Genomic DNA, 13,122 nt, shown 5'->3' with positions numbered 1-13,122 from the left:
AGAAATAAATGGCGTGTGATACTTGTCTCTGTTAGCTATACCAACGGAGCATGACATATTTGTCCTCCTGGGTTTCTCCAGGGTCCCTTGTCCACAGAATAGTCTGTGAGTTCCTCCTGACAACAGCCCAACTCCCTGAAGCTCCACGCTTGGCACATCCTAAAAACATCTGCTTCAGACAAATGACTGGGCTTTCTAGATCATGCAAATTAAATAAAATGCTCGTCGCATTCGTAGCATTTTCACAACTTCTAAAAGCTGTGTGATTGCCTGTGCAGAGCTGATTGTACTTATCCTCTTCAGGAATATAACTGTCCGTTCACCCAGCATTTGGGCTTATTAAGCAGATTATCGTTTTGCAATTTTAAAGCTAACTATTAGCATGTGTTTAGGAGAGATTGTTATGTTTTACAATATCAAGCAAGAGAAATGAATTCATAATTGCAAATTAAACTATTATTTAAGGAATTTGTTATTTTAATAAAGCTCTATTGCTACATAAGGATGAGGATTTTTTGAGGAATTAAGTAAAACAAAGAATATTTTACAGATTTTTAATTGCCAGTTTAATCAATTATTATTTTAATTAATTAATTTATTTTTGGTTGCACTGCGTGGCATATGGGATCTTAGTTCCCCAACCAGAGATCTAACCCACACCCCCTGCAGTGGAAGCGTGGAGTCTTAACTGCTGGACCACCAGGGAAGTCCTTAATCCATTATTTTAAACATATTCCATCTCAGAATTCTCCAAAGACTTCATGTTTATCCTATTCCCATGGATTAGAGAGAAAGCCTTTAAGGCAAAGTCAGGGAATAGTTCCAAGGTCCAGAAAAGAAAGTAAAAGAATGCCAGATGCCCTATCATTTCAACAGGAAATATTCATCTGGCATTTGTGGGTATAGAGTATGCAAATCCAGGTGCCACCTGTCACCTGTGAGTAGAGCTGTTGTGGCCGGGGCGGAGGGTGATGTAGGCACTTTGCTCAATCAGTAACCCACGGTAGTCCCTCTTGCAATGAATACTCGAGTGCTGTGGTGTAAACCCAAGAGCTTTCTGGTTACTCTTTCTGCAGAAGGATTTTAGCTGTGATGAAGAAGCAGTCTGGAAAAGATGTGGGATTTGGAATTAGATGAGTTGTTTGGATCTTAGCTCCACGTTAACATTTTAATCTTTCCCCCAATTTTAAATTTCTCTGAACCAGAATTTTCTCTAGTATGAAATAGGGATGTAGCACCCTGAGTGGGTCCCTGGTGCCGTATGAGGTGCAGGAATAGAGCCTGAGAGGAAAGAACAGCTTGCCCTGTTAGAGAAAGCCTGCCTAATCAAGAATGAGCAGAGTGAAGTGGAGAGAGGGCTGGACAAGGTCGTGAAAGCACTGGAGGACACCCGCTAATTTACACTGCCTTGAGCATGTTTTAATCTCTGAAAAAGCGGGGAGATTACTGTTTCTCAAACCCTTTCATTCAAATACCTAAAGCCATAGAGGAATGAATGGATGACAGAAGACGTCCTACTAAATTAACCAATGCGAATTCAGACTTCTTTGAAATGCTCTGATTAACTAAGGTCAATTTGGCATTCTAATTCATAGTATATACATTATTTAAAATATAAAATTATTTTAAAGTTAGTTGCAAACAAAATGACTTGACTTCCTGCCCTGCAAACTTTGGGGAAAATTGATATTTCACAGAGATTTTTCTTATCACTTTTCAGACGCCCCCGCCCTCCTGCCCCACCGGCACACAACCATGTGTCCGTGGGGTTTATATTTTTAAGTTTAAGAAACACTATTTGAGATGATTTCTAAGTTCCTTCTCAGCTCTAAATTCTGCTCACATCATGAATGGAGAAAACGTTAAAATGAAACCTACTGGAAGATTAATGCATTTGTGGAAAGGTGTAATTGAAAGGATCACTTAAGCAGGAAAAAAAGGTGGATAGGGAATAATTAACATCAACAGATTATATCCTTCCTATGGTCCATCTGAGGAATATCCCTACAAGTCTGATTACAATTAATACGTCCTGATGAAGTAACACATGACTGCATTTTTGTTTTGTTTTGTTTTGTTGCCAATAAACCCCAGGAAGATAGGTAATCTTTTTCTTTTAAAGCATCTGATAAATTTATTTTAAAAAATAACAATTGAAATGACATCAATGATCAATCACCTGTGCTCCCCCTACAGCTGAGGGGAAAAAATCTTATGTATAGTTGAGTCCCAAAGGAAAATGAAGACATTATTATCAGGCACCAATTAGCCAGAATAGTGCTGTTGGTCCAGTGGTGTAGACACTGACATGTTCAATGTACCAGTGCAATTAAAATATATACATTTACAATTATCCTGCAAAAAAAAAAAATACTCAAGAACTGAAATAACTATGCATTAAAACAGTTATTCACTCATCCATTCACCCATTTTGCATCTATGAAGCCATCACTACAGTCACAAGGATAAATGAATAAAAGAATTTCTAGTAACAAAAAAATCCAAACCTCACTCCCACTTTGTGGGTTATTATGTGTTAAAATGACCACAATAAAAGGGCCATGAGCTACCTGAAATGGCAATGACAAAATGACAACTGAAGCATTTCATTTCAAATAAAACCAAACTCAAACTCGTGAAAAAAAATCCGCAACAATATGAGGTTGGTATTACTATGTACAAACTTACAGACACAAACAAATAGCATCTTAGAACGGTTGTTGGCTTAAGTACTAGAAATTAGGTCTGAGGAATTTCTTTCTGAACTCTGCATCTTGAAGATTCCTAAACAAACCAAAAGATAGAAACTCTTCATTGCTTTCAGTAATCTATCATCTGAAGAACTTGGAGCTTACTGAATAAAGTTAACACCTGAAACTCACATAAAGAGCCAGACGTTTCTAGTGAGTCTACAGGTCAACCCCTCCTAACATCCGCAAGCCAGGACAGATGACTAGATTCAAGGTACTAGGGAGATACTTCACTTCCTGCTTTCTTTGCATAGCTCTGTACCTCTACTTTGTACCATTACAATGATTTCCCTTTGTGATGTTTTCTTTAGAGGGTTTGAGTGAAATCAAAGAAAGAGCTAATCTCTACTCTTGGTATTTAAATCAACCCCAAATGTTCTTCAAAAGAATTACATTTTCCTTCTTTGTTTCCAAGAAAACAGCAACTCTTCTGAAATATCATCTTAGTTCTCCCAGGGTTCTACATCTAGAAAAGAAACAGATGACTGAGGCACAACCCACTCTGGGAGTTGTGGTCCTGTTCCTGACCCTGCAGGAATCTCTATTTCCAGTCCGCAGTTTATCCCCAGAACATGGATGCAATGTGAAAACCTTTCCGCACAAGGTCTATGGAGAAAAGGGGAAACAAACGGAAACTAGCACCAAAGAATCAGCTGCCTTGGGAAGAATGAGAATATTCACTCTCCAGGGCCAGCACAAAGCACAGGAGTGAAGCCAACATCCACCTCAAGCTCTAGGAGGCAACATGGAATATGTCCAGGATAGCTTGATTGAACAGTGCTTTCCAGAAATTGTGAAGGACCAAATCTCAACTACAAACGTCCCAGCACTTCAGCACAAAAGTTCTATAATTTTGTTCTCTACTTAAGAAAGGCAGTGTCAAGGTCCAGTACACTCTAAATTGTCTTAAAAGTAACCACAGCAAGAACTACAGTCCATATGACCTGTCAACAGACAAGCAGACCACAATTTGTCAAAGCTAAGAGATTCAGCAATTTATATTTTTAATGCTTGAGTCCTTTATCAGTCTATCCCCAGAGTTAGCTTTTCCTTGGCTGGAGTCCAAAAATACCAACCTATCATCTGGGTAGAAGAGATTCTTATTATTACCACAGATTAGATGAATGTATCTCAGAGATTTTATTGTTTCTGTATCATGAGATGGAGCTTCCTTGCCTAGAAACCATCTCTGAATACAAAGTGTCCATTCGTCAGCCTGAGATCCCCCATCAGAGGGATGGGTGCTGTTTGGAATCCATGGGAAGGAGTGGGCTGCAGCTTCCCTGACTGCAGTTTAGGTTGAGAAAGTCGTTCTCCTCTGCTGAGATGGCTGGCTGGCATCACCAGTCAACATTAAGTGCTAGGTGTGGTGCTGCTGGCCTGGCATGGGTCCCCTGCATCATCCCTATCCATGAAATGTCAATATCACCATCAGTCTGAAATGAACCCTGACTGATAAGGGTGAGACAAAGACTTGCAACTTCAATTTGCCAGATATCCTTGCAATTATAATATTGAGCTACTTATTGAAAGCTAAATGGTTTCTGTCCTGTAGAAAAGGGCAGAATGTACTCGTCAGTGTCCCATTGGAAGAGTTGATCAGTTTCCTTGGAACAGTGGGAAGTAGTGTGAGGAACATGACCTTGATCAGCTCCGTCACATGGCCTGGGGTTAGGACACTCGGATTATCTGTGTCATAGCCTCTTCATCTGCTTGATTTGGATCTTGAATATGGGGACTATCTTTTTCCTTTAGAGAGAAAAATCATCCACCTTCACCACGCTTCCGTGCCATGGCGTGACGGTGCCGAGACTCATGCAGGTATTTCCTTCTTTCCCTTGGAATTTTCCCTTCTGCCTCTAATTTAGCCCGGGCTTGCCCCCTCTTAAGTATATGGTGGTACTGTTTGGCATTCACATAGAGAGGCTCTTCTTCAAGCATCTCTGCCCCAGGGAGAGGGATGCTCTGGATAGCAGGCACAGAGCCAGCACCAGGTACCATCATGACCATCACTCCTGAATTGACCACATTGCCTGCCACTGGTAGTGTCACAGTGACAGTCGCTTGCCCACCGCTGGTTGTGTTGGTATTGGCTCCGGCCTGAACAATCTGTGTTCCTGCCAAACTGGCTACAGGGCTGGTGATCGTGCCTTGCTGGAGCATGGCGCCATGTGTATTAACTGGCTGACGGACGATGGTCTGCCCTTTGGCAGTGTGTGCCATTTGCTGCCCCTGGACAGCAATCTGCTGCTGCGTCTGCATCTGGCCAGCGGTGACAGCTGTCTGGGGCTGCTGGATGATGATCTGCTGGGTCTGGCCCTGCTGGCCCTGCACCTGCATAGACTGCTCACCTTGGATCTGGATCCGTCCGGGTGGGACCAACTGTATCTGCTGCAAACCCTGTGTCCCAGATACAGGTACTTGCATGATGGTTTGACCTTGTCCACCAGGAACAGCCTGGACCATGATGGGTTGGCCAGTTGATGTGATTAACTGACCTCCACTGACCTGTACCATTAATGGCTGTCCCTGGACCTGCTGCTGAACCTGTCCAGCCTGTACAACAATCTGCTCTGTTGAGCTGTCGCTATTTGCTGTATACTGGTCCCTCCAAGTTAGAGTCTTGACCACAGTGAGTTTCACTCTGGAGATCCTAGAAGATTTCAAGACGCACTCCTTGGAAACATGGGGGAGGTACAGCTGTATATAAGCAAAACGTAGATAAATCTTTCCCCAGACTTCTCTCCAGGGCTTCATGAATTCTGAATGCAGGGGACTTCATGTCAGGCAAACCCAACACCCCCCCGTCTGGGGCCTGAGAAGCTGTGCCTAAGGGTCCGGGGAACGGGGACGCACCGCATTCCCAACTGGCTCTGGCACCCTTCGAGGGTCTGGACCCCAAGACGCCTGCTCCCCAGGGTGCCTTCCCCGCATGGGGTGGCCCCCTGCAGGGCTTGGCTAGGAGTGCCCCGGGGTGCTCACAGGCTCCAACCGGGGCTGTCAGCTGCACAGCTCGGCTAGGCTCAGCTCAACTCCAAGATAGATAATCTTGAAAGAAATGTAAAAATTACCTTACAGCAAATTCCAACATAAAGAGAAATAAAAATGACATAGCAGGTAAATATTTTGAAATTAATTCTGTCTTATTTATGAATAAGTCAAAACTAGTAATTGGATGAGATGATACATTTGTCAAGGGCTTTTCTGTGTTCTATACCAATTTTCTATTTCCTTAACAATGAATTAGGGAATGGACCAGGCTCTGTGCTATCTGCAAAAGAAAGAGAAATGAAAGTGATGCAGTCCCTGGATATTTTTCTGTTTTGGAAGTTAAATCAGGAGACGCTAGGTAGGAGGGCCAGGCTATGGTGGAGAATGCATAACGTGTGACAGAAGCCCTCATTTAGTCTAGATTATTTCACTTAGGGGAGGGGTTGGTTGTTCAGAAAAGAAAGACTATGAGTTGAAATTTGAAAAACAATTTTAGAAGGTAAACACACAGTGAACTATTGTTATGGATAAAAAGCTTTCCAATAACAGGGAAAAGAATGTGCAAATATAAGAAATGTTTTTCAAAAATAATAGAAAGCGTGTTGTTCTTGGTAAAGTTTAACTGAATATGATTGGTATAAAGTGCTTGTAAAAAAAAAACAATGGGGCTTCCCTGGTGGCGCAGTGGTTGAGAGTCCGCCTGCCGATGCAGGGGACACGGGTTCATGCCCTGGTCTGGGAAGATCCCACATGCCGCGGAGCGGCTGGGCCCGTGAGCCATGGCCGCTGAGCCTGCGCGTCCGGAGCCTGTGCTCTGCAACGGGAGAGGCCACAGCAGTGAGAGGCCCGTGTACCGCAAAAAAAAGAAAAAAAAAAAAAAAAGGAAAAAAAAGAAAAAAAAAAAACAAAAAAAACAATGAAGGGGCTTCCCTGGTGGCAAAATGGTTAAGAATCTTCCTGTGCAGGGGACACGGGTTCGAGCCCTGATCAGGGAAGATCCCACACGTCGTGGAGCAACTAAGCCCGTGCACCACAACTATGGAGTCTGCATTCTAGAGCCCGTGCTTTGCAACAAGAGGAGCCACCACAATGAGAAGCCCGTGCACAGCAAACAACAGTAGCCCCCGCTTGCCGCAACTAGAGAAAAGCCCACGTGCAGCAAAGAAGACCCAACGCAGCCAAAAATAAAATAAATATAATAAATCAATTTATAAAAGAAAAAAAAACCAATGAAAATGGAGCCAGAAAGATAAGCAGGAACGGGCTAAATCACATAGACTCTTATAGATCAACTAATTATTTAATTTTATCCTTAAGTCAATAATGGAGAGTAATTGAATGATTTAGAAAATGGAAGTAGTATGGTGTTATTTATCTCTAGAAAGAGCACTTTGGGAAAGAGGAGAGGGGATTAGAGGTTTAGAGAAGACATTTTCAGTGTCTACACAAGATACACCAATGCTCAGAATTAAACAGGTATGAGAGTATAAAAACGTGGACCAACTTCAGAGTTCTTTCAACTTGAATCAACAAAACTTTATGATTAGATCAAGTAAGGAATGAGGTCAAAGAAAATTAAGCCCCATGTGCCAACAGTGTGTCTGACTCGCTCACTTTATTTTTAATTTAATTTTATTTTTTTGCAGTACGTCCCCTGCATCGGCAGGCGGACTCCCAACCACTGCGTCACCAGGGAAGCCCTCGCTCACTTTTATAGCTTCATAATTTCAGACAGTTTTTGACTCATTTAGGCACTTAGTATGTGTTAATTAAATTAAAGAATAAGTAAATAAATGGTTTGTGTAATTTTGATATTTACTGAAGGCATATGGGGGAGAAAAGATGCCGCGTGGACATGTGAGGTGAAGAGTATGAGTCATCCGGAAGAAACTGTTCAAGAGGCAGGTTAGAAATAATGACCCAGAGGATTCCAATTTCACAGTGCAGTGATCTGCATTAGACACACCCTACAGCAGATAAATACAATAAAGTCTGAACAAATATTTTAAAAACCCAACTATTTGTAAGTACTTGAAAGTGAACCAAGAAGAATACTGAGATGATTTGACCATTGAAAGAAGGAAATGGCATGTTCCCCTGAAGAGACTTTTCAGTGAGGACAGAGTTGAGAAACTAGAGGTCAAACAGAAAGTGATGGTCATTACAGCATGCAATGCAAAAGGAAGGAGATTAGGACTATCAGAGGAGCTGAAAATTGAAGGTTGGCATCCCAGAAAGGAGATAATGAAAGAAGGAGTGTCTACAAATCTACTTATAAACTCTTAAAGCATCGGCTAACCACCAACCTTGGAGGGGATCTCCAAGGACATAGCTAGAGTTGAAAGGTTGAAATATTGAAGCAAATATGGTAGCTGCTGCCCATCATGAGGGAGACAGAGTTTGGAGTTTGGGTTCTAACAAATTAGAAGAGCTTAGTAAAGACTGAAGGTTCACTACTAATACAGGCCTATTCTGACCAAAGTATGATTTATTGCAAAGTATGAATCTTGCAAACAAACTGTTGAGCAAAGGGAGCCTGAGAGAAAAGGTGACATACTGTATGGTTTCAATTATATGAAGTATAAAATCGGACAAAGTTCATATGTGTCAGAACCCTTGTGGGAGATGGCGGTCACTGGCTGAACGAGACATGAGGGGACTTCTGGGGTGCTGGCCCTGCTCTGTTTTGCCATTGAGCGCTGGCTACCCAGGTATGTTCAGTTTCTGGATATCATCTGGCTCCACACGAATGGAATGAACATTCTTCTTGTGTGCACGTTAGATTTCAAATTATTTGAGAAAGAGAAACCTAAGAAGCACAGACTGAGAGCTGAGTAGCCGAGGAGCTAAGAGGAACCATTTATTGTGGACAGGTGGCCAAATGGATGTACGTGTTAACCATGAATCTTTGCATATAATTATGTTGTTGATCTACATGATCAATGTTAAAGACATTTAAATTGTATAAACCTATGAGCAATTCTAGAAATAATTTCTCTACAAGCCTGGGGGAGAATCACAGCAAGTAAATCCTTGAGGAAGAGCAGGAGGAAGTAGATGTTTTGCTGTACTAGTTGCTCTGCCTTTGCTGCCTGGTTTACTCATCAGAAGGTGGTGTCACCCTGTCCATTATGTAGATGAGGAAATGGGGCATAAAGAGATGAAGCATTTTGGCAAGCATCCTGGAGGCTGATGAGTGGTGAGACCAGCATGTGATCTTGGCTGTGATGTCAAATCCTGTTCCTGATTCATCTTCCCAACGCAAAATATATTTCTTGGTTATTTTGTTTTCTTTTTTTTTTTTTTAACACTTAGGAATAAAAACTAAATGGGTATGTTTCTCTATGAGGACATTTAAAGTGTGGAATATTGAAGTAAACTTACATTCTTAAAGATAGGACATTTTATAGACATTCCTTTTAATTTTTAATGAATTTGAGATCTGTAATATTCTAATAATTCAGAGGGTACTTTGCATATACTTATTGTTCACATATTTTCATACAGAAAATAGTTTCTTGATGGAATTATCTGGATGGAATATTCTCTTTTCATATGATTATATTCCATCTAAATAATAATATCTACCCTAATATAAAGTACCTTAACTGCCAAACCTTACCATTCTTTCTATTTTATGTCAGTAGTTCTTGACTTCAGCTGCATAGCCAAATAACCTGAGGGTTTTTAAAAATACTGTTTCTTAGACCCAGCATTAGATATTTCTGATGTAATTTCAGGGAAGGGAGCAGACAGCCAGGTCTGAGGCCCACTAGTTTATACGCTAAAAGGGAGCACTCTAAGCATCTCCCTGTTGTCAGCTGATATACAAACACCTCATTAGGTTTACTCTCTAGAGAATCCCTGAGGTGGGTATTTTGTCCTCAGGTCCCACACGCTTCTTTTTCACTGTACAAAAATCTCCATCATTTGTACTTCCCCTTAGGGTTAGGCTTAGGGTTAGGGTTAGGGTTATTTACCCCCTCCAATCATTACACAGCTGGTGTCTTCGTGTCTCTACATCACTGTGAAGTGTGGCTGTGGACCATCATCCACTTATGTCGTATGTGCAGAAAAACACAGGGCCTCTTTTTGTTTTTTTAACATCTTTATTGGAGTATACTTGCTTTACAACGGAGTGTTAGTTTCTGCTTTATAACAAAGTGAATCAGCTATACATATACATATATCCTCATATCTCCTCCCTCTTGCATCTCCCTCCCTCCCACCCTCCCTATCCCACCCCTCTAGGTGGTCACAAAGCACCGAGCTGATCTCCCTGTGCTATGTGGCTGCTTCCCACTAGCTATCTATTTTACGTTTGGTAGTGTATATATGTCCATGCCACTCTCTCACTTCGTCCCAGCTTACCCTTCCCCCTCCCCGTGTCCCCAAGTCCATTCTCGAGTAGGTCTGCGTCTTTATTCCCATCATTGCAGTTCTATCTACAATAGCCAGGACATGGAAGCAACCTAAGTGTCCATCGACAGATGAATGGATAAAGAAGATGTGGCACATATATACAATGGGATATTACTCAGCCATGAAAAGAAAGAGAAAAACACAGGGCTTCTTTTGCCCACCGCTGTACACACCAAATCCCTTTTTCTCTCTCTCTATGGAAGGTCAGTCCTCCACTTGTATTTGTCTCTTCCCATCCATGTCCTCCTGGACATCAGTCTCTTCTCCCTGCATAGGGCTTGTCGCCTCTGCTTAAGAATAAAGCAGACATTGAGCTGTCAGTGCAAATGCCGGGTCCCCCAGTGCGCTAATCTTGGCTTAGTCACATCAGACAGAATTAATTTTAAAGGGATTCTAAACTTTATTCAGATCTCTCTATGAATTCCATCTCTACAAGGGAAGTCACAGCCACTGCAACATCTCCCTGAATTCTTTTCCTCTCCTCGCCAATTACTCTATCCTCAGTGTTTGCTCCAAAGCTCTCCTTTGACAAATCCCAAATTTTGTTCCTGAATGGTCCTTCTTCCCCTGGCCCAGCATGGCCTCCACCTACCAGGGCACCCCAGGCCCTGGCACCTGCACCCTACCTTGGCTCCCACCACAGGAGATCTCCCCTTTAACTTGTGGGGGGGGGTGTGGCTGTGAGAAGGAGGGGCTCTTGTTCTTTGTCTTACTGCTTTGCTGTGCAATGGAGGTTTGAAGAATTAATTTATCCTCCTCCTTCTATAAGAGAATCTTCCCTCAAACCTTCTACAAGTCTGACTGCTAAGCACCTTTACTCTTCACTGTCAGCAGCAGCTCTGGCCCCCTTTATCCTGACCCCTTCCCGATGTCCCTGCACATTTTCTGCAGTTACCGTCCTCTCCAGGCACCAACCTGGTCCTGCCTGTCATGCACCTGGTTGATGCATCTGCCTGCAGCCTCCTCCTTAGATACCGTGGATCTCATTTGCCCTCCTGGCTTCTGGGACACTGGCTCTCCCAGTCTTTTCCTTTTCCTGCCCCTCTTCCTCCTCTTGCTTCCTAAATGCAAAAATCCCCAAAGAGCTGGTCTTCTCTCACACGTGTTGCTCCCTTTTCTGCAAAATCAAATATTATCATTTTTGAGAATGGCACTCTTATTTTTTGTCTCTGCCTTATTCTCCTTCCCAGTTTAGCCTCCTTGTTCCACCGACTAACAGACACCTGCTTGTGGATGTGCCTCCAGCATTGCTAGGCCACCGTGACTGTTGTGATGCCCTCACATCCCTGCTCTGTCCTTTCCTCTGTTTCTCATTTTCTCCTGATGGCACCATGCCCAGCACACACGTTGAACACTTCCAGATTCTCCCCTGTTTTCTCCAAACCAGTCACAGAACCTTCTGAGGATTCAATTTTGGGATATTCTTCCTGTTTGATTCTTTTTTTGCACATTACCCTCACGTGGCATCTCATTACCTCTTGTCAGATTTAAGAAGTAAATCTCATGCTCGTAACGCTCATAATCCCACTCTTCATTGACACTGTAATATTTCTTTATAAAACTTCTAATCGTGTTGCACCTCAGCTCTCAACATTTGCAGCAGGTCAGGCCCACCAGGAAGCAAGCTCTGAGGTGTAGTCGAGGGTGCAGGATGTCTATTAGGGGTGGCCCTTAGGATCTGTGCCTGTGGAGGTGGGGAAGCAGGAGAGAATGCAGGGAGAGGCTGAGATGTGAGCAGGTCCAATGCAGCCTTGGTGGACCCCTAGGAGCTCTGGGTCTAGAATGGCCCTTGAGAGTTACCTCCCAGGGCACTGAGTGGCCAGACCTTTTAATCCCCACCCTGGTTAGTCACCAATGCCGGGCAAGGAATCTCCCTGTGTAACCAAATAGGACCCTATGGGGCCTTCCCTGGGCAGACATCACTTCACCCATGTCCTCCTCCTGCCTCTTCTTTGTAGAAAAACTTTAGCCTCTGAGGCCTTATTCTCTGAGTTCCAAAGAGTAAATTTAATCAGAGAAGTGAGAAAATGCAGAAGCTAAGGAAAATAGTCAAGCAAGACAAAATAATGATAGTTTAGTTCCTTCTCAAAGGCTATAGATAATATTCTGAGCCATGTCCTTTGAGTTGTTTTGCAAATACTGAAATCCCCACAAGTTGGGAGAAGTTAACTGCATGCTGCCCACAAGCACGTAGACCCCAGACTGGTTGGAACCAGAAGGTTGATGATGTTGACTCCTGGTTACCTCACCACTAACCAATCAGAAGAATGTCCACGAGCTGATCACACACACTGCAACCCCCTCCCTTACATTGTCTTTAAAAACCTTTCCCTGAAACCCAGTGGGGAGTTCGGGTCCTTTCAGCGCTAACTGCCTGGACTCTTTGCTTGGCACCTGCAGTAAACACTGCACTTTCCTTCACCACAACCCAGTGTCAGTAGATTGGCTTTACTGCACATGGGCAAGCAGACCCAAGTTTGCTTTGGTAACACCTGCAGTTGAGGCAACCCCTGGAAGGGCTGATGGCTGGAGAATCTCTGTTGACAGCCCTCCTTGGCAAGTCCCCTGCTGAAAGGGGTCCTGGGCAGCTCATCACACAGGCTACTAGAGTCCTCAATGGCTCCCTATTACATCCAGGACCTAAATTAAGCTCCTCAGCCTGGAGTTCGTGGGCATCCAGCCTGCTTCTAGTGCCCTCCCATTTCCCTCCTTCAAGCCTCTGCCTTCAAGGCCATTGCTGTCATCACATTGAGGAATTCAGTATCAGGTCCATGAGACATGCACTTTTTCATCTCAGTGACTCACACATTTTTGCCCATTTTGCTAAAACTCCCTATTCAACCCTTCCTTTATCATAGAAATCTTATCTTCCAAGTTCAGTTCACATGACCCTTTATCTGAATTCTTCCCTGATGTTCACAGTTTGAAATGGTCTTTCTTTACTCTTTTCTCCAGTTAA

At 43.1% G+C, this 13,122-nt stretch overlaps 1 protein-coding gene across 1 annotated transcript; it reads right to left on the bottom strand.

Annotated features, from left to right (window-relative positions):
* Positions 1–4,514: 4,514 nt before the first annotated feature.
* Positions 4,515–5,267, bottom strand: LOC309827594 (nuclear transcription factor Y subunit alpha-like; the record flags this gene model as incomplete). Its single annotated transcript, XM_082662338.1, has 1 exon — positions 4,515–5,267. One exon carries the CDS (start codon positions 5,265–5,267, stop codon positions 4,515–4,517), a length of 753 nt encoding a protein of 250 aa, XP_082518464.1.
* Between the last annotated feature and the right edge of the window lie 7,855 nt (positions 5,268–13,122).

This window comes from Grampus griseus (genome assembly GCF_964374135.1).
Source record: "Grampus griseus genome assembly, chromosome: 9".
Lineage (NCBI taxonomy): Eukaryota > Metazoa > Chordata > Mammalia > Artiodactyla > Delphinidae > Grampus > Grampus griseus.
Note: the sequence above shows the minus strand (reverse complement) of the source record. Positions and strands in the feature narration are given on the sequence as shown.